The sequence below is a fragment of the Delphinus delphis genome, chromosome X (assembly GCF_949987515.2).
Source record: "Delphinus delphis chromosome X, mDelDel1.2, whole genome shotgun sequence".
NCBI lineage: Eukaryota > Metazoa > Chordata > Mammalia > Artiodactyla > Delphinidae > Delphinus > Delphinus delphis.
In genome coordinates this window covers 45,761,999-45,780,818 of record NC_082704.1, presented here as the reverse complement: position 1 = coordinate 45,780,818, position 18,820 = coordinate 45,761,999, and the positions used below count along the sequence as shown (strand labels likewise).

The 18,820-nt window shown below is 36.6% G+C and overlaps 1 protein-coding gene across 1 annotated transcript in view; it reads left to right on the top strand.

The window, feature by feature from the left end:
• Positions 1–18,820, top strand: part of DIAPH2 (diaphanous related formin 2) — an 890,580-nt gene that overhangs the window by 256,664 nt on the left and 615,096 nt on the right. The window contains exons 12-14 of the mRNA XM_060003112.1: positions 2,974–3,092; positions 4,973–5,089; positions 7,836–7,954. Coding sequence (XP_059859095.1) covers positions 2,974–3,092; positions 4,973–5,089; positions 7,836–7,954 — 355 coding nt within the window. The remainder of the gene's footprint in view (positions 1–2,973; positions 3,093–4,972; positions 5,090–7,835; positions 7,955–18,820) is intronic.

Genomic DNA, 18,820 nt, shown 5'->3' with positions numbered 1-18,820 from the left:
TTATCCTATTTACTCTTATTTTATACATTGTTCTAACAGGAGGAGCTTCCTAATTTTCTGGAATGTATCATATTCAAAGCAGCAAATTAGACGTGGCTAGGGCTAATATAAATTGTTGGTACATGGATCAAAAATTATAAATATCTGGAATCATTAGGTGTTGGGGAAGAATAGTTCTTAATAGTTCTTAGTATTTCAGTAATCCATGAGACCATCATTGTAGTAGAGTGAAACTTTTGTTTCATATAATTATTAGAATCCTCAAGACAAGGACAGTTATTTTAATTACATTCTGTAGAAATTTATTTTCAAAATTTGCCCTGTCTCTATAGATAAATTATGATGTTTAAAGAGAGTTTATATTTCACTTACATGGAAAATTTACTTTTTATAAATTTGCTTTAGTAATTTGGGACAAATGAGTTATTAAACACTATATAGTGATTTTTAAAATAGTATTTTCTCTGTAGTTAACTTACATTGATTTCTTGTGAAGTTTTCTCCATCTGCCTTTTAGTTAGTTAAATAAATTAAGAAAATATTAGATAAGTCAGATATGTGAAGGAACAAGATAGTAAGAAATTGTGTCTGTAGGCAGCAGGCATTCTAAACTTCTTTTAAAAGACCGACAAACCCTTTCTTACTCTTTTGAAGAATCAATTTTGATTGCTTGACTGGTAATCAGTCATGTGCTGGTAATGGACTTTGATTTCCTTTGAAGTACACCATATTATAGAGACTTAATTATATGTTTTAGAGAATCTGCTGAAAATATTCCGTATCTGTACAGCAAATCTGTTTAAAAAATAACTGAAACATATTTACAGTATTTCACGTAATTATTAGTAGTGTAATTCAGTAATTTTATGCCATTCTTCATTTAAAATACAAACTTCAGTGATGCATTTCCCTTTTTTCAATGGGGTATCTGTCACATTTGTGCTATATGAAACTTTCATTAATTCATTAAATGTTTATTTTATCAAAATTTTTGAATATACCTTTCAAGGTTTGACATTTGAATGAAAGGAAGTTTTTTATATATGTGTGTGTATGTAGATCATATATATTTTAACGGAGCATTATTAATGAACACTATGAGATATTTCATTTATACATATCTATATTTTTATATTGTGCTGTACATGTTCACATACTATATATCTTATATAAATAATGTGTTGTCCTAATTAAAAACTGAAATAAATATTTAACCAGTTATTTTCACTGAAAATATTTTAATCATGAAGGTTGAGTCCATGTTTTGTAAAGTTCTGATGCTGATTAAATGACAGTATTTAATTAACTTGTTTTTTCTATTTTTCAAACATATTTGAATGTGTTAAAGTCTGATAGTGAACATCTAAGAAAGAATATCTTATGACATAAGAATAAGGAAAAAATCCATATTATAAAATGTATTAAAGGTTTTTTTTTTTGAGAGATTGAAAGTGTATTCTTATCAGCTCCTTACATTACCCATGAAGTTTTTTTTTTTTTAACATCTTTATTGGAGTATAATTGCTTTACAATGGTGTGTTAGTTTCTGCTTTATAGCAAAGTGAATCAGCTATACATATACATATGTTCCCATATCTCTTCCCTCTTGCGTCTCCCTCCCTCCCACCCTTCCTATCCCACGTATTAAAGGTTTTTTCTGCAATGACCAGCATATTGGGTGTGTCTGGCTCCTGCTCTTTTCTGAATTGAGTTCAGAAATCACCTGATAATATAACTCACCAATGTTAGATAACTTTAATTCCAATAAATTTCTTCATTCCCTTTCAAAGTGGAAAGTTAGACCTAAAACAGATTATTACTCAAGAGGAAACTAAGTTTAAATACATGTATTTGTTATGTATTTTATATGCAATTATATAGAAACATATTAATATTTTCATATGCTCTGTAGGTAAATTATTATGTATGTGAACGTTAGAAAAAGAACACCTAGAAATTGCATAAATTTGTGTTTGGCTTCAGTAATAGCGGTTGCATCTCCATTTAAAATCGTCCTATTGAACAAAAATAGAAACAAAAAAATGGATCCGAGTTTGTTTAATCGACCTAATTTGAAGTACACCGTGCTTGCATTTCCTTTTAGAGTTCAAGCTCAGCTCTGAACATCCTAGTCTCTCTTTCGGTATCACCCTTGAGCATCCACAGTTGTGATTATCGATTTGGGTTTTGAAAGCGGCAACTTAATGGACACATATTAAAAGATATTCCAGGTGATATATATTAAGCCCAACAATCTCTAGTGTGGCATGCTTCCAAAGATTTTGTTTATACTATGATTTTGAAAATTATCAGAGGTTTGTAATGCATGTGCTTATAATGTATTACAAAAACAGGTCTCTTTGATGCCCAAGTTGGTATTTTGTGATTCGGCTAAGCAAAAATAAAAGGTGGGGGAGGAGGCTAGTTGTGCATCTTGATTAAAAAGTCCTGACGCCTTTTTGCTTTAAAATCACAAAATGTCATTTAAAGTAAATTTGTTTTTACAACTTTCCACGCCATACTTGGGACTGTTGTCCTTGAATATATCCTTGCATTTGTTCTTCATTAATACAATTGATCTATATTCGCATTTTTTGCCAGAGGCATATGTGAATATTCTAACTGCATGAGTTCTTTTGCGATCTTTGATTAGTGTGTTTAGTCAAAACGACAGCATTTAATGTGGGTTTGTAGCAATTAGTTTTTTTCCCTTGCGAAAGTGATCGTTAATTTTTTAATGTGAGTCGTCAAAATTTGGAGCATGAAAATAAATGAGGTGAATGCAATGAGGTTCTTTCATTTTAAAATAGAAAAACAGAGTACGTTTACTTTCTTTCAGGAAACCAAGTGCCTGGGTCAATATTTGAAATTGCTTCTGTGTACGTAGATGAATAATAGTGTCAGGCCTTTATTGCCAAAGTACGGGGTTGTCAAATTGTTATTCGTCTGTTAAGTTTTCTGTTTATATATTAGGATCTGAAAGAAAAAGAGAACGACGAGCTTGATATTCAGTTGAAAGTATTTGATGAGAACAAAGAGGACGACCTAACTGAATTATCACACCGTCTCAATGACATTCGAGCAGAAATGGAATATCCTTTTGACGAACCACAGAAATCATTTTGCATGTACTGTGAAAAAGGGATTTGTGGGTGATTTTGTGAACCATTATTAGAATTCTTGTCTGCCGGCCCAATTTATATCCATTTATTTATATTAGAACTTCACGATGATGCTGTCCTTGAGATTCATGTTGAAGAATTGTCAGACTGTCCTGATGATTTACACAGACTGTATTGAAATCCACACAGTGGCTTGCTGCATTATAGGTTTACTCTGCTCAACGGTCTTGAATAGACAAGAGCCTAAGGCAGTATTCCTCATGGATAAGGATTTTTGGGGGGAAAAGTTCCGTGAGTTCATATGTGACTATAGGTAATATACTTTTTCAGTTTATTAAATGGTACTCCAGTGATTTAGAGATATCATTCAATTCAAATAGATGTCTTATTCTCAATCCAAATATTTTGGTTCCTTAGTGGGGGGAAAAAAGTTTAGATGTGATAGGGTCTGACTATAACAAGGATGCTAGAGTAGAAGCATTTGAGTCAAATACAACTAGCATATAATCTTCCTATGGCAATGATTTTATACAAAATGATTTTAGATCTAAAAGATGGTTGTCATAGCATTGCTGGCCATTTGTTTCACACCCATTAAATTTCTTACTTATGGGTTCTGGGGAAATTGGGAAATACTTCAGAACGAAAATGACCTTTGAGCTGGACTTTTTCTCTATAACGTCTTCTTCCATCTTTCTCCTCACTCTACAGTGCTTTGCTTGCATCTGCCTTATTTATATACACTTCTTTGTGCCTATGAGATGGAGGGCACAAGTGTTTCAACTTTTTCCTCCAATGTTCCTATCAAAGCGTCTTACACATGAGTACTGGATAAGTGCAATGAATAACAATTTTGTTATTATGAGAGATAATTTCTAGTAATTTCTTATCCTTCATCAGTGACTCTAGTCTACAGTGGTCTCCATAATATTAAATGCTTTTTATATCAATTAATAAATATCTTGCTTTATATAAATTTCTCTTCATCAGAAAGCTATTTTTGGATCTATTCCGTAGCCATCGAAAGGACCTTATGTGACTTTAACACAACACTCTTACATGGGGTCTAAGAAGTAATCCATCATATACTTAATTCTATTTCAGAGAAAACGTTGACATTTCAGGTTATTTTTAAGATGCTGGATTACATCTCCTCTTCTCCTTTTCTTTTCCATCAATTTTTCTAGGTGCTCGCTTTTCTTATAAAAGTGAATCCATTTTTTAAATCTGTTTTCTAGTTTACTAAAAGCATTTAAACTTCTACCACTCTTTTTATATCCTAAGAAAAATATGTTTCAAGTTCCTTGTCAAATACTGACATACAAATGAATGCAAACAGTAGTGATTTCATATGTAGTAAGTGTTTCATCTGTATAAAATAAAACTGGTTTTTATGAACTTTTAGCAGCCCACACAATGCTTATTTGCCTTACTATTTTATGTGGGCAGTGAAACGACAGGAGTATTGGCTTGCATGCATAATATAGGTTCCCATCACAACCACAGGAAGGTCAAGAAAAAAACATTTTCATTAATGGCATTGCTGTTCTAATGGTACCAACTATAAGCTGGAATTTTAAAATATAATGAACAGCTGATCATTTAAACGTTTAATGGTTAAATGGTCTTGGAAATACCCTAAGTCTCTTTCACTTGTTAAAAGATTAAAGTGATCCATAGATTAAATTTCTTTATGGAAATGTTTTAAATACTGGAACATGGAGTTGAAGGTTTAGAAACAGTAATGCAAACAAAATGATATATCAGTGTTTTCAAAACTGAAGCTGCTTTTGTTATGAATGAAACTGTTACCAAGAATCCTTGATTTTTTTCCTTTACTTACTTTCCACTGATATGAATGAAGTGTACCATCTTCTGTATAATATGTTGAAGGACACTGCTGCTGAAAATTACTTATTATCCATTCTACAACATTTTTTGCTCATCAGAAATGATTATTATATCAGGTAAGAGGCTGTTATGAGAGTACAATTTGTATAATTTGAATTGGATTTTAAAGGAAAATTAACAATATAGTGGGGTCTAGACAGTATATGCATATATATATATATATATATATATGTGTGCATGGAGTATAAGAGTTTGACGACTCTAGATAACATTTTTAAAAAGGTGTCAATCTATTTTTAATTGGGCTAGAAGAATATACTTATAAAAACGGGGTATGCCATTTCAGTAGCAATGAACCCAACAGATTTTACTGACCCTATGATGAATTTTTTTTGTGGCACAGAGTAAGCTCTGAAGAGTCTATGGTAAAACTTTTAAGTCCTCGTACTTTTTTTTTTTTTTATGTTCAGTCTACCCTATTCTTCTAGGTCTCTCTCTAGCTGGCTGAAGCCATGTGTAAGATCTGAGCCAACGGACTTGATTGGCTCCTCCTGAATTTCTTACCCACAAAAATGTGAGGGATAATAAGATTATGTTATTGTTTTGAGCCACTAAGTTCTGAGATGATTTTATGAAGCAATAAGTGAAAGGAAATGGGAAATATTATTCTGGCAAGCAATATACACAGGTAAACATAAAGTTCACATAGTAAAGGAAAAAGAGAAGAGTGGACATCATAGGACATCTAGCAGTATCTGCCACACTTCCCATGAATTTATATAATGTGGTGGTAGGGACAATAGAATATAGAGATAGTATCACTATATTGTGATGTGGTAAAAGTGCTTTAACTTTAGTGTGCACAGGGTGTGTGGATGTGGATATTTTTTTGAACCTGGTAGCTGAAGGAAGCCCTCCTTCAGAAGTTTAATAATAATAAAAACAGCAATGATAACATTTGCTATTTAGTAAGCATTTTAAGTCCTTTTATATTTTAATAAGACTATTGTTATTCCTCTTGTATAGTATTATCTAAAAATAGGTGTGATCTTATCTAAGAAAATAATAATACTAATATTTCAGCTTTATACACAGCAATGTAATTCTTCTGAATAAATGAATATAATAATCCATAAAGTCAGAAATTTCAGAGTGTAGTTCTGGGAATATATCTGAAAACCAGAAAATTAGAGAAGGGTTTCTGAATGACTGAAATTATCCATAAGTTGGTGACCATGATCTTATATTTAACTGTTTAAGAGACTCTTAGTTGTTCTTCATACTCTAATATGCATGAAATTCTAGCAACCTAGGTTCTCTGATTTCTCAAACCTTGCTTGATTAAAGGGCAAAGGAAGGCTACCATGGGGTCGGGTACAGTCACAACAAAAATGACAATTCTAAAGTCCATAGAGAACTATTATAGTTCCCTTTATAGTTCAGGCTAGTTGCAGTAACTGATGGGCATCATGATGTTACAGAGACATAGAAAAATGTTTAAAATATGCTGGGTTTTTTTTAAGCAGGAAAGATAGTAATCCAACCAAAATGATTGTTGTTTCCTCAAATAAGTGCTGGCAACTAAAGGGGTACTGTGCCCATGGGTACACAGTTACCTGGGGAAATAATTTGTGTGAAACCATCCATTTCTCAGTAACTTTGAATAAACGAGAAGTTGTTCTAACATGACGTCCTTTTCATCCTGAGAACATCCATGTGAGGTAGATGTGCAACTAGAGCTTTTATTCTACCTATGGATAATTCTTTTATTCTACCTATGGATAATTAATTTGTCCTGAAAGAGAACCATTGTGTTTTCCCTGTTTACCCAGAGTCATTGACTAGATTGATTATAATCCAGTATTGTTTACCCTAGATCTGATGATGACTTGAAAAAGACTCAGATGTGTAATACATATTACTGTTTATTCTTATCCTTGAGATCAGCCTCATGACAAAAGACATATAAGAGCAATTAGAATATGTTTAGCTTTATTTGCAGACTTTTAGTAGGTTGGCTAGTTATCAGCACACTGATTTTAGGGATGTTTATGTCATAGCTTGTCCATAGTAGTATTTCTTTCTGAATTTTCTCTGTTGAATTTATTAGCTGCTGATAAATACTAAATTTTCCCCGAATTTTAATGCAAAAAGTGCCTTTTAAAAATTTTTGAAGTATGTAAGTGGTCATTTTTAAGGCCAGAATTACCTTGATAGATTACAGAATTAGGAAATGTTTCAAAACCTTTGACACTTTGAACAAATTGAAGCTATCGCCATGCATATTTAGTGTGTATGCTTCTACAAAATGGATCTTTTAAAATATGTGTATAAATAGATCTTTGGAGTAGTCTGTAACATAAGTGGCTGAGTCCAGTTTTGTAAAAGCTGTTATAGCTATCTTGAGTAAAAGTGTGGCAGTAAATTCATTACATTGTTTGCCATGTAATGCCAAGGTACTCATTCCTTATTGAAATTGAGAACTTGGAGAGGCTTAGAACCATTTCTGTATCCATAGATGTAGAACTAAAGAGTCATTTGTTTTTATTAACTTTAGAAACAATAGCTTAAGTAAGTAGATAAGGTTGATAAGTATCTTTGAACACAAGCATGAATCCCTGCAAACTAGAGTATTAAGTCACTAAGTGTTCACAGCTGATTATATTACAATGGGTTTTGCACTATAACGTTCAGCCCATCTTTAAGCTTAGGCATATTCCTCTAGAGTGAGTGTAATGGCTAGAAAAGAGTTTTTTAGCCTGCTAGAAAATAACCTAGTTTTCTTTATCATGTAGAATCACTTCTTATGAAAATTGATTTGTATATGTAGAAAAGGTATTCAAGATTACTTCTCTTTTGCAGGCCACAGTATTACAAAATAGTTGAGGAGTGTGTTTCACAGATAGTGCTGCACTGCAGTGGTATGGACCCAGATTTCAAGTACAGACAAAGATTAGACATTGATTTCACTCATCTGATAGGTATGTGATATAATCCTCAATGTCATTTGATTTTGTTTTACTCTCTTCTGTCTAATAGACACTTTTTAAGTGTAGCTCTCTCACTAAACTTCCTCTATTAATATCTGGTAAGTCATTGTATCTGTGGGTACTCATTTGCTATAATTATTAATTATGATGATCACGAGAGTTCTGCCTCTGTGATTGGAGATACTAATCTGTTTGTTAAGTTTCAACACTCTTGAATTCAGTTTAAAGTCAATGCTGAACTAAAAACATTATATTAGGGGTGAATGCCTTGCTTTTTAGAAACATGACTCTGAAATGCATTGATTCAATTTATGCTGGTACATTTGTGGTTGTGTAGAAATCACGTGAACAGCAGGGTCTAATTAGTAATGCTATGTTATTAGTGTTCAGGTCTGAGAAAGGAAATACAGGTTGGTTTCAGTAACTTAAGACCTCTTAATTCTATTAAAGTAGATCATTTTATATTTTCATAGAGCTTAGAGCTGGGAAATAATTTGAGATGATCATGTTCATCTACTTGGATTGTTGTGGAAATGACCTTATATTATCTGAGACTGGTAGCTAGCTACACTTTCTGGAACAGTCTCTGAAGGATGATGTGAAACTTCTCTTGTGAAATATACTACGCCGTATGACCTTAGAGTTAAGCAGTTTTATTTATACCTAATCGAAATCACTATTGCTACGATTCAAGCATGAACTCATTTGTCTTTGTCTTTAAAGGTAGGAAACAACAGCTGTTGAATGCCAGTTATATGTTATTCTTCACTCCATAGCCCAGGGAAGGCTCACAGTAATATTCAAAGATGAATTCCTTGTTATTTATCATGTATTATTCTCATCTGATTGTGAAACTAATGCTCACTTATCATAGGCAATCTGGAGACTTATGTAAGTGACAAAATAAACCACCAATTACACTTTTCAAGCTCAGTACATTTCACCATTACTCACTGTTCAGCTCAGTACGTCTTGTTATCTCCATCTTCATTACTCTCTCTCTTGCTCTCACTCTATCTCCCTCCCTCCTGTATTCCTCTTCTATATATCTATATGCTGATTTTTCATGGAGCATTATATTATTAGAATTTTTCAATATTAACCTTCAAAATGTGACTTTGAATGTCTATATAATATTCCATTTTATAAAATGTCATAATCATCTTGACCAGTCCTTTCTTATTGTACATACAGATTGTTTTCAGGTTTTTATAATTATAAATGAATTTACTGTGAACATCCTTTATATAAATATTTGGCTTCTTCTCAATATTTCCTTAGGATTGATTCCCCTGAGGGTGTGAACTTTGAAAGGCCAAATGCTTTTCAGAAAGCTTGTGCCAATTTACCCTGCCCCTGCAATTAACGTGAATGTTGGCCTCACTGCATATTTTTCCCTGAGCTTAATAAAGTCAGTAGCTTATTTCATATTTGTTGAGAGAGTTATAAGGGACTGTTTCCAAATACGTGCATTGGCTTATAATCTATTGTGGACCATAGTTGGTGCATATATGCTACTGTTGATTTTGGCTAGCTCATTCAGTGTTCAGTGGATATTTGTTTTGGGTACTGTGTGCCAGGTACTTAGGATTGTGTACCGTTAATCAAGAGCACTGGGGTGGGAAGACATGAGGGGATCAGGTGAGAGGGGGTAGTCAGTACCAAAAACCCATTATGACCTCATCCACGTATCATCTCTGTGATTGTGAACAAATCATTTAACTTGTCTAGGCTTCAGTTTCCTCAACTCTAAATTCAGATAAGTCAAATATATGTGTGGTCCTTAATATTTTATGCTCAGATGTCTTGAGTAGCTGATGAAGGCTATGAACCTTTCATTAGAACACACACACACACACACACACACACACACACACACAGATATTAGCTGGTGCTTGAAGAACTTCTAGGAAATCAGTGGATCTCTTAAAATAAAGATCATCTGGACTTGAGGAGCATAGAGTCTCTTCTGATTTCACAGGTCTGTGAGTCTAGTACTTTTTTAATATAAATCAGATCATATCCTGACCTAAATTTCTTCAATGCCTTCCCATTGAAATTTCTATTTTTTTAACATTTTTATTGGAGTGTAATTACTTTACAATGTTGTGTTAGTTTCAGCTGTATAACAAAGTGAATCAGCTATACATATACATATATCCCCATATCCTCTCCCTCTTGTGCCTCCCTCCCACACTCCCTATCCCACCCCTCTAGGTGGTCACAAAGCACCAAGCTGATCTCCCTGTGCGATGCGGCTGATTCCCACTACTGTTTTACATTTGGTAGTGTGTATATGTCAATGCTACTCTCTCACTTCGTCCCAGCTTAACCTCTCTCACTTCATCCCCCTCCCCATGTGCTCAACTTATTCTCTACCTCTGGGTCTTGATTCCTATCCTGCCCCTAGGTTCGTCAGAACCTTTTTTTTTTAGATTCCATATATATGTGTTAGCATATGGTATTTATTTTTCTCTTTCTGACTTACTTCACTCTGTATGACAAACTCTAGCTAGGTCCATCCACCTCACTACAAATAACTCAATTTCGTTTCTTTTTATGGCTGAGTAATATTCCATTGTATATATGTTTCACATCTTCTTTATCCATTCATCTGTTGATGGACACTTAGGTTGCTTCCATGATCTGGCTATTGTAAATAGTGCTGCAATGAACATTGTGGTACATGACTCTTTTTGAATTATGGTTTTCTCAGGGCATATGCCCAGTAATGGGATTACTGGGTCATATGGTAGTTTTATTTTTTGTTTTTTAAGGAACCTCCATACTCTTCTCCATACTGGCTGTATCAATTTACATTTCCACCAACAGTGCAAGATGGTTCCCTTTTCTCCACAACCTCTCCAGCATTTATTTTTTGTAGATTTTTTGAGGATGGCCATTCTGACTGGTGTGAGGTGATATCTCATAGTAGTTTTGATTTGCATTTCTCTAATGATTAGTGATGTTGAGCATCCTTTCATGTGTTTGTTGGAAATCTGTATATCTTCTTTAGAGAAATGTAAGTTTGGGTCTTCTGCCCATTTTTGGATTGGGTTGTTTGTTTTTTTGATACTGAGCTGCATGAGCTGCTTGTACATTTTGGAAATTAATCCTTTGTCAGTTGCTTCATTTGCAAATATTTTCTCCCATTCTGGGGGTTGTCTTGTGGTCTTGTTTATGGTTTCCTTTGCTGTGCAAAAGCTTTTAAGTTTCATTAGGTCCCATTTGTTTTTATTTCCATTCCTCTAGGAGGTGGATCACAAAGGGTCTTACTATGATTTATGTCATAGAGTGTTCAGCCTATGTTTTCCTCTAAGAGTCGTATAGTGTCTGGCCTTACATTTAAGTCTTTAATCCATTTTGAGTTTATTTTTGTGTATGGTGTTAGGGAGTGTTCTAGTATCATTCTTTTACATGTAGCTGTCCAGTTTTCCCAGCACCACTTATTGAAGAGGCTGTCTTTTCTCCATTGTACGTTCTTGCCTCTTATCAATGATAAGGTGATCATATATGTGTGGGTTTATCTCTGGGCTTTCTATCCTGTTCCATTGAGCTATATTTCTCTTTTTGTGCCAATATCATACTGCCTTGATTACTGTAGCTTTGTAGTATAGTCTGAAGTCAGGGAGCCTAATTTCTCCAGCTCCATTTTTCTTTCTCAAGATTCCTTAGGCTATTCAGGGTCTTTTGTGTTTCCATACAAATTGTGAAATTTTTTGTTCTAGTTCTGTGAAAAATGCCATTGGTAGTTTGATACGGATTGCATTGAATCACTGGATTGCTTTGGGTAGTATAGTCATTTTCACAATGTTGATTCTTCCAATCCAAGATCATGGTGTATCTCTCCATCTGTTTGTATTCTCTTTAATTTCTTTCATCAGTGTCATAGTTTTCTGCCTACAGGTCTTTTGTCTCCTTAGGTAGGTTTATTCCTAGGTATGTTATTCTTTTTGTTGCAGTGGTAAATGGGAGTGTTTCCTTAATTTCTCTTTCAGATTTTTCATCATTGGTGTATAGGAATGCAAGAGATTTCTGTGCATTAATTTTGTATCCTGCTACTTTACCAAATTCATGGATTACCTCTAGTAGTTTTCTGGTAGCATCTTTAGGATTCTCTATGTATAGTATCATGTCACTTGCAAACAGTGACAGTTTTACTTCTTCTTTTCCAATTTGTATTCCTTTTACGTCTTTGTCTTCTTTGATTGCTGTGGCTAAAACTTCCAAAACTATGTTGAATAATAGTGGTGAGTGTGGGCAACCTTGTCTGCTTCCTGATCTTAGAGGGAATGGTTTCAGTTTTTCACCATTGAGAATGATGTTAGCTGTGAGTATGTCATATATGGCCTTTATTGTGTCGAAGTAGGTTCCCTCTATGCCTACTTTCAGGAGAGTTTTTATCATAAATGGGTGTTGAATTTTCTCAAAAGCTTTTTCTTCATCTGTTGAGATTATCATATCCTTTTTATCCAGTTTGTTAATATGGTGTATCACGTTGAATGATTTGTGTATATTGAAGAATCCTTGCACTCCTGGGATAAACCCCACCTGATCATGGTGTATGATCCTTTTAATGTGCTGTTGGATTCTGTTTGCTAGTATTTTGTTGAGGATTTTTGCATCTATGTTCATCAGTGATATTGGCCTGTAGGTTTCTTTCTTTGTGACATCCTTGTCTGGTTTTGGTATCAGAGTGATGGTGGCCTCGTAGAATGAGTTTGGGAGTGTTCCTCCCTCTGCTATATTTTGGAAGAGTTTGAGAAGGATAGGTGTTAGCTCTTCTGTAAATGTTTGATAGAATTCACCTGTGAAGCCATCTGGTCCTGGGCTTCTGTTTGTGGGAAGATTTTTAATCACAGTTTCAATTTCAGTGCTTGTGATTGGTTCGTTTGTAATTTCTATTTCTTCCTGGTTAAGTATTGGATGGTTGTGCTCTTCTAAGAATTTGTCCATTTCTTCCAGGTTGTGCATTTTATTCACATGTCATTGCTTGTAGTAATCTCTCATGATCCTTTGTATTTCTGCAGTGTCAGTTGTTACTTCTCCCTTTTCATTTCTAGTTCTGTTGATTTGAGTCTTCTCTCTTTTTTTATTGATGAGTCTGGCTAATGGTTTTTCAATTTTGTTTATCTTCCCAAAGAGCCAGCTTTTAGTTTTATTGATCTTTGCTATTGTTTCCTTCATTTCTTTTTCATTTATTTCTGATCTGATCTTTATGATTTCTTTCCTTCTGCTAACTTTAGAATTTTTGTTCTTCCTTCTCTAATTGCTTTAGGTGTGAGGTTACATTGTTTATTTGAGATTTTCCTTGTTTCCTGAGTTAGGCTTGTACTGGGATATACTTCCCTCTTAGAACAGCTTTTGCTGCATCCCATAGGTTTGGGGTCATCACGTTTTAATTGTCATTTGTTTCTAGGTATTTTTTGATTTCCTCTTTGATTTCTTCAGTGATCTCTTGGTTATTTAGTAGTGTATTTTTTATCTTCCATGTGTTTGTATTTTTTACAGTTTTTTTTCTGTAATTGATATTTAGTCTCATAATGTTGTGGTTGGAAAAGATAATTGATATGATTTCAGTTTTCTTAAATTTACCAACGCTTGATCTGTGACCCAAGGTATGATGTATCTTGGGGAATGTTCCATGAGCACTTGAGAAGAAAGTGTATTCTGTTGTTTTTGGATGGAATGTCCTATAAATATTAATTAAGTCCATCTTGCTTAATGTGTCATTTAAAGCTTGTGTTTCCTTATTTATTTTCATTTTGGATGATCTGTCCATAGGTGAAAGTGGAGTGTTAAAGTTCCCTACTATGATTGTGTTACTGTTGATTTCCCCTTTTATGGCTGTTAGCATTTGCCTTATGTATTGAGGTGCTCCTATGTTGGGTGCATAAATATTTACAACTGTTATGTCGTCTTCTTGGATAGATCCCTTGACCATTTATGTAGTGTTTTGCTTTTCTTTTGTAATAGTCTTTATTTTAAAGTCTATTTTGTCTGATATGAGAATTGCTACTCCAGCTTTGTTTTGATTTCCATTTGCATGGAATATGTTTTTCGATCCCGTCACTTTCAGTCTGTATGTGTCCCTAGGTCTGAAGTGGGTCTCTTGTAGACAGCATACATATGGGTCTTGTTTTTGTATCCATTCAGACAGTCTGTGTCTTTTGGTGGGAGCATTTAATCCATTTACATTTAAGGTAATTATCAATATGTATGTTCCTATTACCATTTTCTTAATTGTTTTGCATTTGTTATTGTAGGTCTTTTTGTTCTCTTGTGCTTCCTGCCTAGAGAAGTTCCTTTCGCATTTGTTGTAAAGTTAGTTTGGCGGTGCTGAATTCACTTAACTTTTGCTTGTCTGTAATGATTTTACTTTGTCTGTCAAATCTGAATGAGATCCTTGCTGGGTAGAGTAATCTTTCTTGTAGGTTTTTCCCTTTCATCACTTTAAATATGTCCTGTCACTCCCTTCTGGCTTGCAGAGTTTCTGATGAAAGGTCAGCTCTTAACCTTATGGGGATTCCCTTGTATGTTATTTGTTGTTTTTCCCTTGCTGCTTTTAATATCTTTTTCTTTGTGTTTAATTTTTGATAGTTTGATTAATATGTATCTTGGCATGTTTCTTCTTAAATTTATCCTGTATGAGACTCTCTGTGCTTCCTGGACTTGATTGACTATTTCCTTTCCCATATTAGGGAAGTTTTCAACTATAATCTCTTCAAATATTTCTCAGTCCCTTTCTTTTTCTCTTCTTCTTCTGGGACCCCTGTAATTTGAATGTTGGTGCATTTAATGTTGTCCCAGAGGTCTCTGAGACTGTCCTCAATTCTTGTCATTCTTTTTTCTTTACTCTGCTGTGTGGTAGTTATTTCCACTGTTTTATCGTCCAGGTCATTTATCTGTTCTTCTGACTCAGGTATTCTGCTATTGATTACTTCTAGAGAATTTTAAATTTTATTTATTGTGTTGTTCATCATTGTTTGTTCTTTATTTCTTCTAGGTCCTTGTTAAACGTTTCTTGTATTTTCTCCATTCTATTTCCAGTATTTTGGATCATCTTTACTATACTTGCTATGAATTCTTTTTCAGGTAGACTGCCTATTTCCTCTTCATTTGTTTGGCCTTTTGTGTTTTTACCTTGTCCTTAATCTGCTTCGTATTTCTTTGTCTTCTCATTTTGGTTAACTTACTGTGTTTGGGATCTCCTTTTCATAGGCTGCAGGTTTGTAGTTCCCATTGTTCTTGGTGCCTGACCCCAGTGAGTGAGGTTGGTTCAGTAGTTTGTGTAGGTTTTCTGGTGCAGGGGACTGTTGCCTGTGTTTTGGTGGGTGGGGCTGGATTTTGTCTTTCTGGGGTCAGGGCCGCATCTCGTGGTGTGTTTTGGGGTGTCTGTGAATTTATTATGATTTTAGGAAGTCTCTCTGCTAATGGCTGGGGTTGTGTTCCTGTCTTGCTAGTTATTTGGCATGGGGCTCCAGCACTGGAGCTTGCTGGCCGTTGGGTGGAGCTGGGTCTTAGCATTGAGATGGAGGTCTCTGGGAGAGCTCTCTCCAGTTGATACTACATTGGGCCGGGAGGTCTCTGGTCGTCCAGTGTCCTGAACTCTGTTCTCCCACCTCAGAGTCTCAGGCCTGACCCCAGGCCGGAGCACGAAGACCCTTTCAGCCACATGGCTCAGAAGAAAAGGAAGAAAAAAAGAAAGAAAAAATAATAATACTACTAAAAGAATAAAGAAGTGAGCAGCCAAACCAATAAAGAAATCCACCTATGATAAAAAGTGCTAACAGCTAAACTAAGATAAACATAAAAATCAGAAGCAAATCGGTCACAACAGCAAACCCCAAGCTCCAGTTGTTCGCAAAGTCCATGGCCTCAATTTTGGGAAGGTTTGTTTTCTATTCAGGTATTCCACAGAAGCAGGATATATCAAGTTGATGGTGGGGATTTAATCCGCTGCTCCTGAGGCTGCACTGAGAAACTTCCCTTTCTCTTCTTTATTCTCAGATTTCCTAGTGTTCAGCTTTGCTTTTGGCCCTACTTGTCTGTGTAGGTCACCCTCAGGCGTCTGTTTCCGCCCAGGCAGGCCGGGGTAAAGCATCGGCTGATTAGGTGCCTCTTTCTCATTCAGGCCAGGGGGGAGGCAGCGGTATGGTAGTTATAATTGGAATGTGGGGCGAGCCTGTGGCGGCAGAAGCCAGCATGACATTGCAGGAGCCTGAGGCGCACCTTGTGTTCTCCCGGGGAACTTGTCCTGGATCACGGGACCCTGGCGGTGGCGTGCTGCACAGGCTCCTGGGGGGCTGTGGATAACGACCTGTGCTTGCACACAGGATTCTTGGTGGCTGCAGCAGCAGTGTTAGCGTTTCATGCCCATGTCTCGTGTCTGATCTGATAGCTGTGGCTCACTCCTGTCTCTGGAGCTCGTTTAGGCGGTGCTCTGCCTTCTGTGGGCAGACAGGGAAGGAATCCCCTCTCCTTGTGAAACAGTGGTCTCTTGTCTCTTAGGCGGGTCCAGACTTTTATCCAGACTCCCTTCCAGCTCGCTGTGGTGCACTAGCCCCCTTCAAGCTGTGTTCACAAAGCCAACCCAAGTCCTCTCCCTGGGGTCTGACCTCTGAAGCCAGAGCCTCAGCTCCCCGCCCACACCTGCCCTAACGGGTGATCAGACAAGCCTCTCAGGCTGGTGAGTGCTGGTCGGCACTGATCCTCTGTGCAGGAATCTCTCCACTTTGCCCTCTGCACCCCTGTTGCTGCACTCTCCTCTGTGGCTCTGAAGCTTCCCTCCGCCACCCCCCATCTCCGCCAGTGAAGGGGCTTCATAGTGGGTGGAAACTTTTTCTCATTCACAGCTTCCTCCCAAAGGTGCATGTCCTGTCCCTATTGTCTGTGTTTTTTTCTTTTTTCTTTTACCCTATCCAGTTACCTGGGAATTTTCTTGCCTTCTGGGAAGTCTGAGGCTTTCTGGCAACATTCAGTAGGTGTTCTGTAGGAGTTGTTCCACATGTAGATGTATTTTTGATGTATTTGTCGGGAGGAAGGTGATCTCCACATCTTACTCCTCAGCCATCTTCAAGGTCCGTCTCCCAATGAAATTTTAATCAAAATTATTACCAACCAGTGCCAGTACTGCACAGATCTGGTGCCGCTTTGATCTCATCATTTCCCAGTTTCTTCCTTAGTTACCTTATTTCAGCCACAAAGTTCTTTAGAGCAAAGAAAAAAATATTGCGGTATACGTCGTATAAGAAAAATGACCTATATTTAAATTATAAAATTTGATAAATTTTGATATTTGTGTCTATGTTTAAAACCATCATCACAGTCAAGATAATAAACATTTCAAGATGGTGGAGTAGAAGGACGTGCTCTCACTCCCTCTTGTGAGAGCACTGGAATCACAACTAACTGCTGAACAGTCATCCACAGGAAGACACTGCAACTCACCAGAAAAGATATCCCACATCCAAAGACAAAGGAGAAGCCACAATGAGACAGTAGGATGGGAGGAATCACAATAAAATCAAATCCCATAACTGCTTGGTGGATGACTCACAAACTGGAGAACACTTATATCGCAGAAATCCACCCACTGGAGGAAAGGTTCTGAGGCCCACGTCAGGCTTCCCAACCTGGGGGTCCAGCAACAGGAGGAGGAATTCCTAGAGAACCAGACTTTGAAGGCTAGCGGGATTTGATTGCAGGACTTCAATATGGTTGGGGGAAACAGAGACTCCACTCTTGGAGGGCATACACAAAGTAGTGTGCACATCGGGAACCAGGGGAAGGAGCAATGACCCCATAGGAAACTGAACCAGAGCTACCTGCTAGTGTTGGAGGCTCTTCTGCAGAGGCAGGGGGTGGCTGTGTCTCGCCCTGAGGACAAGGACACTGACAGCAGAAGTTCTGGGAAGTACTCCTTGCTGTGAGCGCCCTCCCAGAGTCTGTCATTAGCCCCACCAAAGAGCCAAAGTATGCTCCAGTGTTGGGTCGCCTCAGGCAAAACAACTAACAGGGAGGGAACCAAGCCCCACCCATCAGCAGACAAGCGATTACAGTTTTCCTGAGCTCTGCCCACCAGAGCAACGCCCAGCTCTACCCACCACCAGCCCCTCCCATCAGGCAACTTGCACCAGCCCCTTAGATAGCCTCATCCACCAGAGGGCAGACAGCAGAAGCAAGAAAATCTACAGTCCTGCAGCCTGTGGAACAAGAAGCACATTCACAAAAAGATAGACAAGATGAAAAGGCAGAGGGCTATGTACCAAATGAAGGAACAAGATAAAACCCCAGAAGAACAACTAGATGAAGTTGAGATAGGCAACCTTCCAGAAATATAATTCAGAATAATGATAGTGAAGATGATTCAGGACCTCAGAAAAAGAATGGAGGCAAAGATCTAGAAGATGCAAGAAATGTTTAACAAAGACCTAGAAGAATTAAAGAACAAACACCTAGAAGAATTAAAGAACAAACAAACAGAGATGAACAATACAATAACTGAAATGAAAAATACACTAGAAGCAATCAGTAGCAGAATAACTGAGGCAGAAGAACGGTTAAGTGACCTGGAAGACAGAATGGTGGAATTCACTGCCATGGAATAGAATAAAGAAAAAAGAATGAAAAGAAATGAAGACAGCCTAAGAGACCTCTGGGACAACATTAAATGCAGCAACATTGGCATTATAGGGGTCCCAGAAGGAGAAGAGAGAAAGGACCCAAGAAAATATTTGAAGAGATTATAGTCGAAAACTTTCCTAACAAAAAAAGGAAATAGCCACCCAAACCCAGAAAGTGCAGAGCGTCCAGGGCATGATAAACCCAAGGAGAAACACGCCAAGACACATAGTA